The sequence below is a fragment of the Maylandia zebra genome, linkage group LG12 (genome assembly GCF_041146795.1).
Source record: "Maylandia zebra isolate NMK-2024a linkage group LG12, Mzebra_GT3a, whole genome shotgun sequence".
Classification (NCBI taxonomy): Eukaryota; Metazoa; Chordata; class Actinopteri; order Cichliformes; family Cichlidae; genus Maylandia; species Maylandia zebra.
The window spans coordinates 32825421-32843905 of NC_135178.1; the positions used below are offsets into that span (position 1 = coordinate 32825421).

The following is an 18485-nucleotide window of genomic DNA, read 5'->3' on the forward strand; positions in this document are numbered from 1 at the left end:
TGTCTGCTGGAAGAAAAAAATGGGTAAAAACTGCATTTTTTCAAGTCCTGCAAGCACTTAAAAATACATGAAAAAACATTCCTTTCCTATTGGTGGACAAATGTACCATGTTGAGCAATCCAAATATTAGATGGCAACATGTGACATTTGGTTATTTAGGAAGAGGGGGAAGTTTTAGGAGTGATAGCAGTGAGAGTGAGAGAAAAAGAAAGTGAGTTTTGAGAGATTTGTGACGTTTAGTGTTTTGTCTTGTTTATTTAGTGTGTAGTTAAGTCGTCTGTTTTGTTTTGTTTGTCAAAACAACGGGGCAATGGCTGAATGTCACAGTTGCTAAAAAACCACCAAAGGCAGATTGCAATGTAGAGTTTGACTCCAGGTGGCAAACAGGAGGAGTGATACACCTCCTGCTGTCAGGCCTGGAGGTACCAGGCTTGTGATGTGCTCCTCTGTCTTATAGTGGACAGAAACTATTTTTTGGAGTGGCAAAAATAATTTGTGTGGCATCCTATTTGATGGACACCTGATTATTATGTAAATAGTTTTAAATGTTTATTTAAAAAAACAAAAACAAAAACATATGTGTGTACATATATATATATATATATATATATATATATATATATATATATATATATATATATATATATATATATATATATATATATATATATATGTATGTATATATGTATGTATATTAAATTTACAATTTATATTTGCATTCGCATCTGATTTTAGATTTAATGTGTTAATAGAGTATGTGAAAATGAGAAGAAAAAAACCTTTAAATTCAGACATGTGGTACCATTGCTGAAAAGAATGATACCAAACAAGGCAAGGTAAAATATAGAGGTATAATCAAAAGTAGTCAACAACAGCCAATTATACTCTGGACCCCGGAGGGTTAAACAAACAGCTGGTCCAAGCTTTAAAACTGTACAGCATAATTCTTAGGGATATTGAGCTATTAGAAATTCATTTACATTTCTTTATAGGTGTAAAGGCTTCTGCATTGAGTAATCTTGAAAGAATATAAGTCAGAATATTTTCGATTCAGTAGATCAAAAATCGCTGTGAAATTCTTGAATGTAAGACTGTGTATCATTCATTGGATCCCAAAAAGATAACAAACGTGTCCCCTCTGCTCTGAATTTGCTCACAGTCTGTCCTTTGATGAGGAACCTTCCCCTCGGCCAAAGAGGAAGAAGAAGAAGAGGAAGTCTGAGCGGAAGAGGAAGAGGAAAAGGTCAGTTTCCAAAATTAGATGACACTGCAGTGTGATGTGTGTTGGTGTGGAAATAAATAAACCAAGGTTTGTGCAGAGGAATGCTTTAAATTCATATTTATTTTAAAATTTTTCCTTATTTAGGTCTCCTTCTTACAGCCTGTCACCACCGAGGAAGAAGAAAAAGAAGAAGAAGAAGAGCTCCAAGAAAAGCAAGCGGCACAGGTAAGTACAGTAAATGTTAAATCAATATACAAAAACAGTTGCACGAGTTTTATATTTATGACTTAAATCATCTTGTTTCCCTTTTCAGGTATACCTCCAAGAAGTCAAAACACAGGTACATATATGATTTTTTTCTTCTATAACCTCTGCATGTCTGCTTGCACTGTGCACATCTCATTTCTAAAAGAAAGACGGTTCATAACAGGATGAGTTCCTGTGTAACAGTTGGTGCCTGCTTTCAGCAAGATTACTGGATTTCCACCTGAAACGCAATTCTCTTTTAGTATCAGCAAGTATGCAAGCTGTCTGTGCAGGCTTCGTCAGTATCAATACCGCTCTCTCATGATATTATTCTCTTTCATCCTAACAGCTCTTCAAGTTTAAAACATAAGAGGAAGGATGAACGCAAGCACAAGAAAAGGTCAGTGTGTGACTGTTGCATCAGAATGTACTCTCCAGGTCCTACACTATTTTTTCCCCCTCACAACCTCCTCTTCTTCCAGCAATGGTAGTCCATCCAGTATTTTCAGAATATCCACTGTCGAGGAGGAAAAAGAGAGGATACTGCAAAATACTATCCTGTAAGGGCAAGATAGGTGAATACAGAAACGTACCGCTTTTATATTTCTTGAGCTAAGCGTGAAAGAACCTTTGCAAACAGAAAAACTGATTGAACACTTGAGCCACAAAGAGAGAAAAATGGGTGAAAGAGGGTAAGAGAAACCAATTTCATGCTGTGATCTTGCAACATTTTATAATTTGACTTTGGATTGTTGTTTGTAAGCACAGAGCCATGTTCAGTAGCTGCTGACTTGAACGGAAACCATTGCTTTCCAGCTGACTACAACTCTTTATTCTCTTTTCTTTTATTCAGATCACTTCACTCGTTCATGACTTTGTCATTCTGTTATACTCTTCCCTTCGCTAATGTGACCTGTCACTCAGAGTAGCCAATAAAGAAACATAAGGAGATGATGTGACATATGCAATTTTGACGTTAAATAAATAAAAGCTGGCCTGTTTATCAGGCACTCCCATTCAACTGCTCGTTAACACAAATATTTAATAAGCCAATCACATGGCAGCACCTCACTAATGCCTGTATTTGACCTTTCTTCCTGATTCTGATCCTGACCTCAGAATTTGGGAGAAAGGTGACTTAAGGCAGCGGTCCCCAACCTTTTTTTGCGCCACGGACCGGTTTATGTCTGACAATATTTTCACGGACCAGCCTTTAAGTTGCCGTGGATATATCAACAAAGTCAACAAAAGATATAACTGTTTTAACTTTAGATATTACTTATTACTGCACGCTGTCTTACTACTGAGCCTTTACTTGTTGAGAGCACTTGGAAAAAGTAGTTACAATCTTTAAGGATGCTTTTCTTAATGTGACTTGAAAAACAAATCCTTAATCTGAGTGAAAATTCTGAGGTTTTACTGAGAGAGGCAAGTGTCCCTGTGCCTTTATCGAAACCACTCACGTCAGTGAGAAAGGTGTGGACTCCATGTGCAGCTGGAGCAATAAGCACAAAAAAAGAATAAATCAAAGTAAGGATGAAATTCAATAATGCTTGTGTTATTCTCACACTGTGCCCTTCCTGACTGGTGCTTTTTTAAAGTTGATGTTCAATCATCAAATTTCGTTCTAACTGATATGTTGATATCAGCTCAGGATGTAAACTGTTATATGATGTGGTTCAATGGAAAATGTAATTTATTAAGAATAAATCACATATGCTGTGAAAAAAAAAAAAAAAAAAGTTGCCGTGGATAAATACTACAAAATAAAACCAGTACCAGTACCAAAAAAAAGAAGATTTATTCATAACACACAGGAAAAGACCCAGAGAAAACAAGTTAACGATAAAAACGATTAAAGAAAGTAACGATAAAAACTGATAAAAACTCTGAAAACCATAAATTTCACACTCGAGCCTCAACTCTCACAGTCCGGTACCAAATGGCTCATGGAGCTATAAACGGCCCGGGGGTTGGGGGCCACTGACTTAAGAGACTTTGGTAGGGATGGGTATCGTTTAGGTTTTAGCCGATACCGGTGCCAAACCGGTACTTTTGAAACGGTGCCGGTGCTTAAACGGTGCTCAAATCAGTGCCTAAAGAATGGAGAACATAAAATTGATCCTTAAACCTCTCATGTTCAGCTGTTTTTTTTTTTGTAAAAAGATAACAATGTTAGCTTTTTCTGCAGCTATGGGGCATATATGGTATCACTCTTGGCTGGAAGCAATGCTTAAACAATGGAAAAAACACAAACTTTTTCCAAAAACCTCTCATGTTTAGCTGTTCTCCACTTTTTCTTTGGTCATTTTAGCCTTTTTGGCCAGGGTGAAGGGAGCATCTGCCATCAAACAAGAAGACAGCCGCATGTAGCTATGATGATGTTTGCTAGTTCACCTTACATACATTAATGTAATAACGTGGTTAGCCTACTCAACGTAAATTACACACGAACAACATTAAGCTACTCACACAGAGAAGAACGGCTGCTGCTGCATCATCATCCTCATCATTTCTGCTACACTGGCAGGGCTAGGGGCCAGGACTCTCCTCTTCGTGTTTTTGGGGGATGTTGCTAACTCTGGGTCCGATAACAGGCAACCCACCCGCAGTAGATGTGCTCGGTGTGAGGTCTGGCAGCAAACTATCAAATACGGCGCATTTTTCGGCTTTAAAAAAAAAAACGCTATGCGTCGCCAGGTGTTTCATTGGATTCGAGGTGTTACCTCCTTTGCGCAGTATCACAGTATCACCTTAAAGCACTTGTTGCAGGCTGCTGAGTTTACATATTTTGCTGTGAAGTACAGCCAGACTTTTGACCGCTTCGCCTTGGGCATTTTTAATCTGTAGCTCTGCTCTAAAAGAACGTACGTACCTGGACCCGCCTACTATCCTCGGAAACGTAAAATGATTGGCTAGAAATCAAAGTGTATCACAGCTCAGGAAAAAAAAGCACCGAAATAAAACACCGAAATGTGCGCTGTTTTTCGGTCTGGTTACTACCGTTATGTCATCATGGCACCGGATACCGGTACCCATCCCTAGACTTTGGTAGTTGGTGCCGGTCAGGCTGCTGAAATTTTCAACACCACAATCTCTAGGGTTTACAGATCCAGCTTGTCGACCTTGTTGTTGTTGTCAGGGTTCACAGGAGTAGGGCCAGACTGCTATGAGCTGATATGAGCACTACAGTAACTCAAATAACCACGTATTACAACCAAGGAATGCAGAAGAGCATCTCTGAACACACAAGACATCGAACCTCCAAGCAGACGAGCTGCAGCAACAGGATACCACACTTGGTGTCAAATGACTCCTGTCTGCTAATAACACAAAGCTGAGGCTACATTTTGAATAAGCCCACCAAAAGTGGAACACAGAAGACTGAAAATATGTTGCCTGGTCTGATGAGTCTTGATTTCTGCGCTGATGTTCAGATGATAGGGACAGGATTTGGCATAAACCACATGAAAGCATGGATCCATCTAGCCTTGGTTCTTGGTTTCTTCCTGTTAAAACAGAGTTTTAACTTCCCACTGTCACACAGAGGTTGCTGGTATCATCTGATTGTTGAGGTGTTCTCTGTATTATTGTACAGTCTTTAGCTTACAATATGAACTACCTTGAGGTAACTGTTGTTGTGATTTGGCGATACAGTATATGACTAAAATTTGACAGCCTTAATGTCTTCAGTGTTGTTTTAACAGTAAACAGAATATTAAATTGAAAAGTAGTCACTCCACTGTAAACACTTACATTGATAGCTGAAAATTCAAGGTGGAGAAAGGCCACAGACTGCACATAAAATATAGATGTAGGCACCATAACAGACTGGCTTGACTACCATTTTAAAGCCTCACCTTTTTCCAAGACAGTTTTTTTTGGATGGCAAAATCAGAACTGTCTAGTCACCAGCTTTCAATTAAAGAGGAGCATCCATAATTCAGTGTGATATTAAATGAGAATCTAATTCTGTTTTGTGAACATCTTTCTCAAGACAAAACGTATGCAGGGGCCATTTTTGGTCTGTTCATCTTTAAACTTCTGGCCACCAGTAGGCTACAAGACACTTTTTTGCATTAGCACTACTCTTGTTTAAAAATGTGGGGAAAGGAGAAAAACTATAGCTGCTACCAATTAGAAATGTTTGGCTGTCCAACATAAACAATGTGAAAGCATGCAGATGTGGAGTATTGTGGTTTGAGTTTGTTTTCTTGCATTTATCCAAACTAAAGGACTACTAGTGAGGCCATTTTTGCCTCTGCTGAATTGCAGATAATTGGACAAATAGCACATGTCAATTAAATGTGTATATGGCAGTCCTCTGCTTTGTAAAAGAAGCTAAATAGCCACCACAATGAACTTACTAGAAAAACTAAAGAGATAATGTTTTAATGTATTTTAGTGCAAATGAATAGAGAACAGAACATAACATCAACCTGTCACTCCAAGTGGCGATGTACATTATATGCACATTTAAAGCAGAGACAAGAGTCAGGAGTGATTCGTGAAAGAAGGCACAAAAGGATGAAAGGGAAGGTTTACAGGATGGTAGTGAGATCATTACTACTGAGTGCCACTTACAAAAAGACAGGATGTGTAGTTGGAGGTGGCAGAACTGAAGATGTTCATATTTTCTTGAGTGACCAGGATGACCAGAAGTAGAAATCAGTATATCAGATGGACAGCTCGGGTTGAGCGGACTGCAGACAAAGTTAGATAAGAAGGGCTGAGATGGTTTGGAACTGCACAAAGGGATCATGGATATATTGGACAGAGGACATTAAAGATGGAGTTTCCAGGCAGGAGAAAAAGAGGAAGAACACAGAGAACATTCATTGGTGTAGTAAAGGAGGACATGCAGAGGGTTGGTGTGACAGAGGAAGGTGCCAGGGTGAGGTAGGTGATCCACTGTAGCGACCCTTATGGGAGCAGCTGAAGGAAGGCAAAAGAACAAAGAACAACAATTTAAAAGTTCGATTTTTATTCTTCATCACATGTATTCGTTCATATTTATCATAAAGAGGGGGTAGACCAGGCTCTAAATATATTTATTTTGGCTGTAAATTTGTAAAGTTGTTGGGAGTCAGTGTGGATTTGTTTGCCAGTTAGCAATTCTGCGTTGCTTCATGTAATAGCAGAGGAGGCTTCTGTTTGAGAATGACATACGCAGGTCATGGCAAACTGTCCTGTACTATGAACATAAACTTTGGAAAGTGTGATTTCTGGATAACTCTCTGGCCCTCCAGGTTAGCCAGACTTTGGAAGACAAAAGAAAGGTGCCCAAAAAAGTTTTAATAAATTCGTAATCCTTTTTTTTGGTCTTACTGTAGAGGCACACATATAACAGAAATTCAAGTTTCTCTCAAAACTAAATGGTTTGCATAATGGTTTTCTTGTACTGCTGATCTTTGGAGAAGTGCAGCTATGCTATTTGCTTGCATGTTTGGCTTGATAGGTCTCATGTGTAGCTGGGACATTAGTAAAATTTGTTGTAAATCCTGTACAATGTATGTTTAATTGATGGAATAAATAATGCATTTATTTATTTAGTTACAATACTAATAATAATACAATTGCAAAAACTGCCAAAGTTTCAAATAATTAAGTCAGTCTTGGTAATCGCTATGATTAAAACGCTTTACTCCTCTTTTCCTGCTCTTTGAATGGTGTTACAAAAAGAAAATATTCTTAATATATCACACAGCTCTGACTGTTCTTCCTGCCAATCAACACAGAAGTCCTAACACCAGGCTGTAGAGACCTTGTGTTTGCAATGGCCCACCGATCAGATAAAATGGTTGTCTTAAAGGGAGGGGGAAGAGAGCGCAAAAAGATATGTTTTGAACAGCTAAACCAAAGTCAAGCCCAAGAAGACAGGGATTATGTAAAGCTACTTTAGTGGAGTTTTTTGTGAAAAAAACTAATCATAATATTAGCTTCTTCTCTACGTGTTTTTTTTTTTTTTCTTTGTTTTGTTTCAGTTCTCGGACTCACTCACGTCGGAGACGGCGGTATCGGAGGTCAGAGTCAGAGACTTCTTCCTGCCAATCTTCAACAGAGGACAGGTAGGCCCAGCGCCCCCACTTCCACCCCACCCCCAGCCCGCTCCCTTGGTTAATCTTATCAGTCTGAGGTGTCTGCCGAATTCTTGGTCACATCGCAGAGATGACTGATAAGGTGGAGGTGACTTCCTCAGACTCAGGCACAACCGGGCCTTATCACAGCTGCACAGAAAATGGCTGCAAATGCACTCTAGAGATCAATACACTCAATTATAATGACATATAGCAAATTTCTGGTTGTGTGATACTATGAAAGATGTCTTTTATGGGTCATACTGGGCTGACTGCATAAAGATTTCTAAAAGCTAGAAGCATATCTGGATACTTTCTGATATAAATTAATCATTTCAGTCATTTATCACTGAGAATATACATATATAAATATATAAATATATACATATATAAATATATATATATATGTATATATATGTATATATATATATATGTATATATATATATATATATATATATATATATATATATATATATATATATATATATATATATATATATATATATATATATATATATATATATATATATATATATATATATATATATATATATATATATATATATGTAGGCGTGTACAGTTCGATGACTGAACCTTTATCCCTGAGAAGTTTTAACTCCAATCAAAGCCCAGAATTCAAACTGACTGATCTGTCCAAACCGTTTAGGTTACTCAAACAATGAGAATTATGTGGCTTTATTATACATTCTTCCAACATTTTCATCCAATGAATCATTTAATCTTTCACGTGGAAAAACATTCAAGAATTCATTTTGTAACAGATGCTCTATGATTACTAAATGGCACAAAACGTAGCTGAAATAAAGTCTGATATTTTTCCGACGTTACCTTTTATCCCATTCTCTGAAGTGCAAAATTGGCTCTAATATAACACAATCATCTCTGTCATGATGAAAACTAAATGCAGCATTTTCTCACAGACACCATCTGCAAAAATCTGTGGTTCATCAAGCATTTGGAGACCTGGCAGCTGTAGGACAGGAAACCAATGCAGTGCTCAACTACACAGACATGAAGTGGAGACCTACAACCAAATCAGTGTGTAAAATGGCTCCAAAATATCGCTCCATCCTCTCTGCTGGCACCGTAAGTACTCTTTAGGACTCTCATAGTGCTGCCACTGGTTCAGTTTCATTTCTCAGTTATTGCCATGTCAAATGGCTTATTTTCAGGCAACCTGAAATGCCTACAGTGAGACGGCTGCGTTTGGCAATTTACTTTCAATTCTGAAAGTATTTTTACATAGGCCATTAAAAAACAGCACGTCTGTATTTTTAGAACAAAATCTTACATCTATATCCAGTTGAAACACAGCATATTTTATTCAGCTAAACCCTCTTCACAATCCTCAAAGGCGTCAACATTTACCAAATTGAACAAAACATTACATGGCCTAAATCTTAGTTAGTGGTTAGTGGTTTCTTCTTTTTCAGCGATTTTGTCAGCTCTTGTTTCTCTGCTTTAAAAACTGATATGATTACTGGGCGGTAGAGTCCCCGCTACATTACAGTTGGCAAAACACGTTGGATAAACAGTGTGATTTGGGTATTTTAAGGCTTATTTCTCCTTCTGTTGAGAAATCATGCTACAGTCAATATACTACCGTAAATATCGGAATAAACTGACACTGTAACTGCAAATTCTTATTCCCCTCTGGCCTGCAGCATCAGTAAGCAGACACTTGAAAAGCTTTCTCATCCCGGTGTGTCAAATACTGCCGTTGTGTTAAATGCTATTGGTGTCTTTCGATGCGTGAATTGTGGTAATTAGATGCCCAGAGATGAGTCTTCTTTAAAAGTAAAGTCGAGTAGTAAGTCACAGGATGGTTAGCCAGGGGACTGCAGTTTGTGTCCTGTTCAGGAAGTTTAGGTATAGAGTCTGTTTTCCTCGTTTTCACTTGCTCATTAGGTTTATTTCTCTCACTGGTTAGTTGTAAACACTGATTTGAAGCTGACTGGGAAAAACACTATGGTTTGGCTTTAAATCTTACTGGCACATTTAAAAATACCAATTACTGCATTTAAATGTATTGTTAAGAGGTCTGTAAGCATTCATATATAAGGTGGGAGTGAGAGATCTCTCACTATTAGCATAGTGCCAGAGGACACCTTTTGTGTATCTCTGAGGGGCTTTGATAAAAGTGTTGTTTTTTTGGGATTGAGAATGGGCTGAACTTTGATAACAGGCTAAATTCAGTGATGTAAAAAAATAATAACCAGTCTCCTACCTTAAAGCTGTGTGTTTTTACTTTTTCGCTGACAAACAAGAGGAGTAACACTGACGTGCTGCACAGGATAATAATGATGTGTTTTTTGTTCCAAATGAACAGAAGTTACTGACATTGCCTTAAACCATTATCTGAAAGCAGCGTGCAATTGTTTCTGGTCTAATGGCATCAAAAATGCATGAGAGTGCAGCTTTTTCGAGTTAGCACATAGCACTTAAGGGTTAGGGACAGTGTAAGAGGGGATATTACTCATTAGCTAGGGGCAACCTGCTTCCTGCATTGACATCCAACAAAGGGATTGTGTGCAAACCATAAATGTTTTAAGGGTTGAATAAGATTCAGTTGCAGGTGTGTGTTTACAATTTGGTCTATGACCTCTCACTAGTTACATTTATTCGGGAGTTTAAATTAAGATGACAGCTTTTGTTCCCATCAACCCTCTGCAGAAAACTACATTTTTTTTATTTCGAGCAAATCATTTCAGTGGTTCTAGTGTCAAACCAACAAAAAACACATCCTTAAAGCATTTTTTAGAAGGCAGATTTTCAATTTTAAAATTTGAGTTTCCTCTTTTGTTTTTTTGTTGTTCTTTTGTTTCTTCCAGCAGCCTCATACATGCAGCTATGTCCTAAAACCCCATTGTCTCTGTTTTATTGGAGCATAAAATATATTTAATTTCTCTCCAGCAATCATTAAATTATGCTAATTGCACAGATGGATGTTTTTAATTAAACACCACAGGGTTTTAATTGAAATTCAATAAATTAATCCATATATCGAATTATGCCTGGCATTCAATTTCCCACAGTCTCTCAGAAGGACTTTACAGTTGGTCGCTGAGGGGGTAGCCTTGCTTTAAAGTGTTTGCATAAGGTTTATTTATGGAGTTTGATCTTGTGAATAAAGGCACATAATCCAAAAGGTAATGCAGAATGATCTTTGCTTATTATTTCTTCCCCCCCAAAAAAGCAATCCATAAAGGGACAGGTAGGTATGAGTGGATAAAAAAAAAGAGTGTGGTTGATTTTAAAATATGTCACCATATGTTCATGTGGTGAATTGGTTTTATATTTTGAAAGTGTGTAGTGTGTTTGAGGCACCAACCTGAAAGAAAAGCACAAAAGAACTTTATGCCAGAATGTGAGATTAAATGTTTACTTGACGTCAGCCTTGTCAGAATATCTTGAGGTGCCATGAAGAATGTGTTTGTTTAAATATGTACTTCTGTAAGTGAAATCTTTTACCCCTGAGTATACACAGATTATGTGCCACTGCAAATGTTAAAGAGGATTGTAGATGGACAAAGATTTGCTTAAATTTCCCTCAGGGTCAGTCTGCTGTGTTGACTGTAGACTTGATAATGGGAAACCTTTGGGAGAAGAGGCTGGCTTAACCTCTTACACGTGTTTTGGAGTCAGAATCAAAGCTTAGTTAACTGTCACTGTTAAGAGGTCACTACTTTTATCCATCTGTGGACTTTTTGCAATTAAGGAAAAACTAAAATTTGAAATTGAGAGGTCAGTTAATCAAAAAGGTAACTAGTTTCGCTCTCCAAAACTTTAAAACAACACTGAAGAAACAAAAAAAAGTGCCGATATAAGGCTAACTAGCTCTGGGTTTTGAAGAGAGGGTTATTGTCTTTTTCTTGCAATTTACGACTCTAATGATGCACTTATGTTGCCCGCTCTTCCCTTTTTTTTTTACACCTTACCTACTTAAGGAGGAAATCTTGATTGGTAAGTGGATGTTATCAGCAGATTTAGGGATTTACTTGTAGGTCGGTGCAGGCTAATTATTTACTTCTTACAGGAGAAAGAGCACAGTCATCTGTCCTTTTCTGAGGGCTTTCTTAGTTAGACTGATGGGATCCCTCTTTGTCTGCAATCCTTTTCATTTCTACATAATACCCATTTTTGTGATGTTTGTTCAGTGTTCTTTAAATGAGGCTTTTCAATGGGGTCTATTATTTACTCTTCTTCTCTTTACTCGAGGTAGAGCCAGTAGATCTTTTCACACATAGTTTTTCTCTTTCTTTTCTGCTTTTTGTTGTTCCTTTCATATAATTGTTTTAGTTTAGACTTTCCTTAAAAACTGTTTTCTTGTTGATTTCTTTGACTTTAGTTGGGTTCAGACTTTCTTTCGAGGTTAATCGCATGCTTCAAATTTGCATGTCTTTATCTTTCAAAGCTTTCTGTCCCAAGAAAAAAGAAAGAAATCTCTTCACTGTGTGTTTTCAAGGGAATATGTGCCTTTGTACTAGAGTATTCACAGTGCATCAAAGCAGGTAGCAGGTTTCATGTATCAGTTCACACCTGGCTTTAAGCTGCAGCCTGTTTGTCTCTTTGCAGACTTTGTCGTCAAAACCTGCAAGTGAGATTTTACATGGAAATGGGTCTCAGCATTTAACGAGCCAGACTGTAGGTCCACATGATTACGATTCTGGGAATGACACATCTTCGCCGCCATCGAGCAAAACTGGTGTTTCTCAGGGGAGTGTCACTCTTGACAACAAGAGCAACAGCTGTCAACGTGTGGCCTCGCCAGGGAAGCTAAAGTTCACTGAGAGAGACAATGTCTCTGATTCAGGAAACTCTGTGACCAGCTATGCTTCCTTGTGCAAACCTTACGGGGAAGACGGTTTGTCTGCAACCCTTTTCAGTGGAAATGGCAAGAGGTAATTTTTTTTGTTCTCAATAAATCATCCATCTGAATGAATTCAAGCTTGTTTAGCTGCTGTTTATATGCTCTGTTTCCTCCTTTGAATCTTTAATCTGATGAGTGGAGAATAAAGGGAAGCATTTATTTAAACCCAACCTTGGATACACAGTTGGTTTCTTCACTCAAAGTTGTGAAACATCTTAATGTATTTCTTTTAAAGAGAGCAGATAACCTTGGGGTGTCGGCTAGAGGTTGTGAGATCCCCAAAGACATCAAGCTGCTCAGAGAGGAGGAGCGACTTGTCTCAAGGGCGACCAAAAACCCGGTCATCTAGCAGCAGGAGCAGGAGCAGATCCTCAGGGAGTTCCAGATACTCTGGACGCTACTCTCGAAGCCCCTCGCTTTCATCTTGCAGGTTTTATGTTTCCATAGTACGTCACTTGTTATTTTATTTTGCAGAAATGTCAGTAATCTTCAATAGAATGTTTCCTCATTTTGTCACTGTAGCTCATATTCACGCTCAATGAGTAATTCAGCTGATCTGAGGCGAAGAGGAAGCTACTCGAGATACAGTCCCGACAGGTGAACTTCACTACATGTTTCAAATACTAATGAGTCCTCATTTGCAATGCATGGGAATAAACATATATTGACATTGTTGTTAATTAAATTTTCACTATGTTATGTCTGCTTCCCAGACTGCGAGACAGAAAAAGAACAGCTAGCTCCAGAGAGACAGATGCGAAGCATACACATAAAGTTAGTGGGAAAAGGCGAAGACGCAAATCCTACTCTCCTATGAAGAAAAGGAGGAGAGACTCACCAAGCCATCTGGAAGCACGGCGAATCACAAGGTACAGCTCTACTGGCCTGGTTATTTATAGTACAATGTACAGTTTTATGCCTAAAGGCAGCAAAAATGTACTGCTGGTCCCACCCTCCACCCCCTCGGTTGGACAAGTTCCCAACCTGAAATCTTTCACCCGTGTTGATGAGCTATGTACCTTGAAATGGCATTTAGCCTGAGGATGAGACAAGTGTTGGCTCAGAAGCCACCACAGGGGCTAAAGAAACAGATGGTGACAGAAGGAAATCTGAAATTTAAAAGAAAGGAGAAAGTTGACCATGACTTTAACATGACACTTCTTTTACTTGGAGAAAAAAGACACTCAGAAACAGCCACAGAAATAGCACAATGTAATTATTATAACTAAATGTTAATAGTGTTTAGCTATCGTTTCATTGTTTTAAAGGCTATGAATGTTTTGGATGCTCCTATCCCTGCAGTGAATGAGTTGGTGACGATCATATAAGATTTCCATATTTTTGAAGATTTTAATTAAAATTTTTAAAAGTGTGCCCATGTAGAAATCAACGAGAGACTGTTATTATGGTCTGAACACATAACAAATGCTATAACCAAAGGATTATAAGGGTTTGGTCAGCACTGGAAAATGATGTGGATACAGTGCCTACAGGGTGACTGAGTCTAGGTGGAGGCACATGGTGGGCTGCCAATACAAATAAATGTTTGTTTGTTTTTTAAATTATGAATAAAGTTATGGTTCGGTTATGTCTTGTCTCTACATCACTTTATCAAGTCTAGGTTAGTCCATGCTTGAGTACCATGTGAACATAGTGGGACAATAAATAATGAAGACCCAGTTATCTTGGGTTTCAGTCATTCTGCTGACCTTAAGCATGTTAGCTTTTGGCCACTAGGGGCAACACATCAAACTGTATACACAACAATTACAAATTATCTTCTGGGTTATTAAGATGACATAAGATAATTTAGATCTTCATTGTCACTGTTACCAGAACAATGAAACACAGTTTGGCATCTCTTCATTTGCAGCTGTAGGTTTTTACATTCCACATTATTTGGATAGGAGAATGAGATAAATAAAGATAAAAATAAGCTTAAGAGGTAATGCACACATTATATACAGAAACAAAACATATGAATATATCTACAGTGTAAGGAGTAGGATCAGTGCAGTATAAGGTGCGATGTGATTGGTGGTATTGCACAGGGGTAGGAATGCTGGCTGCTACTGTACAGTTATATAAATAGAGGTAGGAATGTTGATTGTATTATACTGTAATGAGTACTGTTAATAAATAAATGCTGTAATGAATACTGTATATAGATAAGTAGAGTGCAAGTGTCCATGAGTGTTGACAGCACAGTTAACTTTCAATCAGGGTGGAGGTAGGGCATGTTGGGTAGAAGCATGGGTAGACGCTCCTATTGAGTCTGTTTGTCTTTGACCTGATGGAGCTGTAGCATTTACCAAAGGGAATGGGGGGGAAGCGAGTGTCCAGGGTGCAATGGGTCCTTGATGATGATACTGGCTTTCCGTTGAAGTCTGAATGTCTCAGATGGGGGTTAGTGAAGTTGGGAGATTAAAGAGACACAATGTTTTGTTTACCTTGTTACATCACTTATATTTTTGGCTCTCATTAGTGCCAGGAAGCGACCCATTCCTTACTTCCGACCAAGCCCATCCTCTAGCAGTCGGTGCACCAGCGTGTCATCCTGGAGCAGCCTCTTCACTCGCAGCCGCAGCCGCAGCCCTCTGTACAGCATCAGCCGCAGCAGGAGCAGGAGCCAGAGCCACAGCTACTCCTCCTACCGGAGCTACAGCCGCAGTTCATCGTGGAACTCAGTCTTTGGGAGCCGCAGTCGCAGCCGGAGCCGCGGTTCGTTGAACAAACGGAACAAAACCAGGCACTAGGTTTCTCAACATTAGGAGACCAAATCTGCAGTTGTGGTTCCCGTTGAGAACGAGGACAGAGGCTGTCAGTGCAATCAACTGTGTGTGTCTCAGTGCTCAGCTTTGATACTTGAGTGGAAATGTCCTAGCAGTGGGCCAACCACCATTGAAGCAGTCTTGTTCACTCTGCCCACAGACAGCTAGGAGACTGAATGTCTTTTTGTCTCTTTTGTTTTTGTATTGCATCCTTTGCATCTGCACTCACAATGGCCTGAGACTGTTCATCTCCTAGATATTTACAATGCAAGCTGCATATAAGAAACATTATTAATGAATTTAGTCACCTAACATCCCTGTTCTATATATTTCTTTCCAGATGTCTGTACATTTCACTTTAATTTATTTTTGCAAATGCTTTAACAGGCTGTTATTTATTTCATAATTTATGGCACATAATGCAGCTTAGTAATGGGTTCAACAAGCACTGAAATTACCTCATTCCCATTTTGATTTTGAATTGCAATATATGTTTTAGCCATATGCAAGTGCACAGTGCATATGGTTAACATGTAACTAATGTTTAACATGACATCAAGCATTTAGCATACCTGTGTCCTAGTTTTTGCACTAATAGATGAAGCATAGAGGTAACATTTGAGCCGTTTGATCCACTTACAAATGATTTCACAGGGATTGTTATCAGGAATAAAGAGAGGGTTTGTCGCTCTGATCTCAACACTTCACAAGGTGGAGGACAAACATGTTTCCGCCTCCTGACAGCACGCAAACTGGCTGTCAGCTCAAATGTCAAATTAATTCATCCTCTGATCAAGTGGAAAACAATTGAAATGTCAGTCCATGTAGTATAACAGAGAGCGATCGAAACAAGGGGAGATTCTTTTGACAAAACATCTGATGAATTTGTTTTGAGAAAAGGATGTTTTAAATATAAGATGATGAACTTTTTTTGTGCTCCAAAGCAGATCACATTTGTAGCTATGTTCATGTAGGGAATAGTCTCTGACTTTATTTGCTAGGTCGTTTTTTTTAATTAGGCACAGAGAAAAGCTGTACTTTGCTGAAAATTAGTCTAAATTTGCAAACAGCACACATTCCCAATTTATTTGGAAAATTGTGTTCTTGCTGCACCACTGGAATAAACCCATAAACCATTATATTTTTGAGTTGTTACTCAACAGAAGGTCTAGTTTTGAGTTGTGCAGCACTATACATATTTATTACTTGTCTAATATTTATTGTTTCATTGTAACTCCCAGTAGTAGTCAGTCTTTCTATGCAACACTGTCACTTTGTAGTTTTTATGACACTGCTGTAACTGATTTTGTTGTAAATTATAATCCGGCTCATACATATTGTTCAACACAGACTGGATGAAATGGTGGAATATTATCCTCACTGTCTAAGCTTTTTATCTTTTGTGTATTTTTAAAGCACAAATATGACATTCTTGTAAAATATGCTCATCTGCTTTCTTGTCAAGAGTTTAAAGATCAATACCACGCTCAAGTCTGTTTCCTAAATATAACACCACAGCTAGAAGATAGAGCCTAACTTATTAAAAACACTGGAAAGCCAAACTAACCAAAGGTAACAAATTTTTCACCATAGTTGAAGCCTGCTAATTACCAACTTACATTTTATACAGTAATTCACATTTTTAAAAACTAGCAAATGATCAAAAGAAAACTTTCCATCTGCAGTAATTTATATTTCTAGGCACGACTCTGTTCTGGGAACTCGCTGTCTTTTTGTGTCAAAACAGAAAAAGATGAGACCAGAAGCACACAACAGGGTTCACATTAGGGGTGACACTGATTAGTCAGAAACAGCATGAGAGGAGGAGCTAGGGTGGGTTGCAAAGTAGCTTGCAGGTATGCAGCAAATGTGCACAGACTAAAACAAGTTAAACATTCTGTAAGCTAATTGGATGTGTTGAAAGGTGTCAGATAAGGCTGATGTGGGCTGGCAAAGAGATCAGTGCATTTGCTGGGATTGTGTCTGAGCTTGAGTCTGTGGCCTGACTGAAGTAAAGCTATGCACTCCAAGGTTACTGCAAAACAAAGAAAACTGTTAATTAGTGGGTATTAAAGCTTGTAGTAGGTTGAATGTGTTGCCTTTGGATAGAATCACATACCTATTTCCTGCTAACCAGCAGCTGATCACTATGTCACAGACATGAGCGTGGCAATGTTCTCATTTCGCGTTTGCATCTCCTAAGGTATCAAAAGATTTCTTCAAAGTTAATTTTGAGGGTGATCCAACTCCATAGTTTCAATCTGCAAAAAAAAAGTTTGAAGCTGCCTTGGCTTATGATTAAGAGTTATATTTCTCAATCATTTCAAATCCATCATCCTGTCTGCGTAACTGCTCCAGGCCTGACAGACTGCTCTCTATGCACTCAATACTCTCAGCTTATTTCCCTGAATGTCATCTAAATTGGAGGAATGAGGGAAATATGAGGCAGGAAGAGGAAGGAACTTGGCACAGAACTCATTCATAAACTATAAACTGATGATGACTCGTGACAAGCAGTGTTGACTAGGAGCCATGGGAAGATTTGTGCAGTCAAGTTGACAGATTTTTCTAGATGGGCACCCAGGGCAATGTCCCCCCCCCCCCCCTTTGTCAATGTAAAGTTTACATCAGTTCTTGTGCAAAATTATTTTGTATATGTGGTGTAAATATGCATCTGCATTGTATAAATTATACGAAGGGTGTGACTATTTTGTTTAGAGAATGTGATTGGAGCCTCCTTGGATGTTATAGATAAAATGTATCAACCAGTTTAAGAGGAAAAAGAAGACGATATGCATCAGTCAACAGACTCTAGCTGTCTTTGTGCTTAAGGTCCCTTTGATCATGTATTTTGCTATTTTAAGAATTTCAATAACAAGCTCATATAGCAATAGTGATTCTATGTTATTGTAAAATTATGCATATTCTCCCCGTTTTTCACATGAACGAGCATACCGAAAAAGCATATTTTTCATACTGTCACGTTTTATCTTGCGTCAGTGTGAACTCTACATTGTAATGTCACCTTGAAATTGAATCGCCCCCTCTATGACCCCATGAAATTTCCTTTTGACTGTGTTCAGAAAAAGCTATATAAAATCGTGTTCTGAATGATGATGATTGCAGTCTTGTTTTACGTTCAAAAAGAAAAAAAAAAATCAATACGCTCGGATCAGTAAACAGATTTCATAATCACAAGTCGAGCTCTTAGCTGTTTTGTTTTATCTGTACCGTGACATCAGTGCGTTTGACGCGAAGCTCTGCGTTACTTTCTATT

The 18485-nt window shown here is 38.3% G+C and overlaps 1 protein-coding gene across 3 annotated transcripts in view; it reads left to right on the plus strand.

Moving 5' to 3' along the window:
- srrm4 (serine/arginine repetitive matrix 4) overlaps nt 1–18406 on the plus strand; it is a 64504-nt gene extending 46098 nt beyond the window's left edge. For 2 of the 3 annotated variants that reach the window (XM_004566677.3, XM_004566678.3), the window contains 11 exons: nt 1160–1243; nt 1367–1447; nt 1536–1562; nt 1818–1868; nt 7453–7536; nt 8488–8653; nt 12143–12468; nt 12673–12867; nt 12960–13034; nt 13151–13306; nt 14923–18406. In XM_004566677.3, the coding sequence (XP_004566734.2) occupies nt 1160–1243; nt 1367–1447; nt 1536–1562; nt 1818–1868; nt 7453–7536; nt 8488–8653; nt 12143–12468; nt 12673–12867; nt 12960–13034; nt 13151–13306; nt 14923–15193 (1516 nt within the window). In that variant the 3' untranslated portion in view covers nt 15194–18406. The remainder of the gene's footprint in view (nt 1–1159; nt 1244–1366; nt 1448–1535; nt 1563–1817; nt 1869–7452; nt 7537–8487; nt 8654–12142; nt 12469–12672; nt 12868–12959; nt 13035–13150; nt 13307–14922) is intronic. The other variant, XM_076891128.1, reaches the window with a different exon arrangement.
- Nucleotides 18407–18485: the final 79 nt, after the last annotated feature.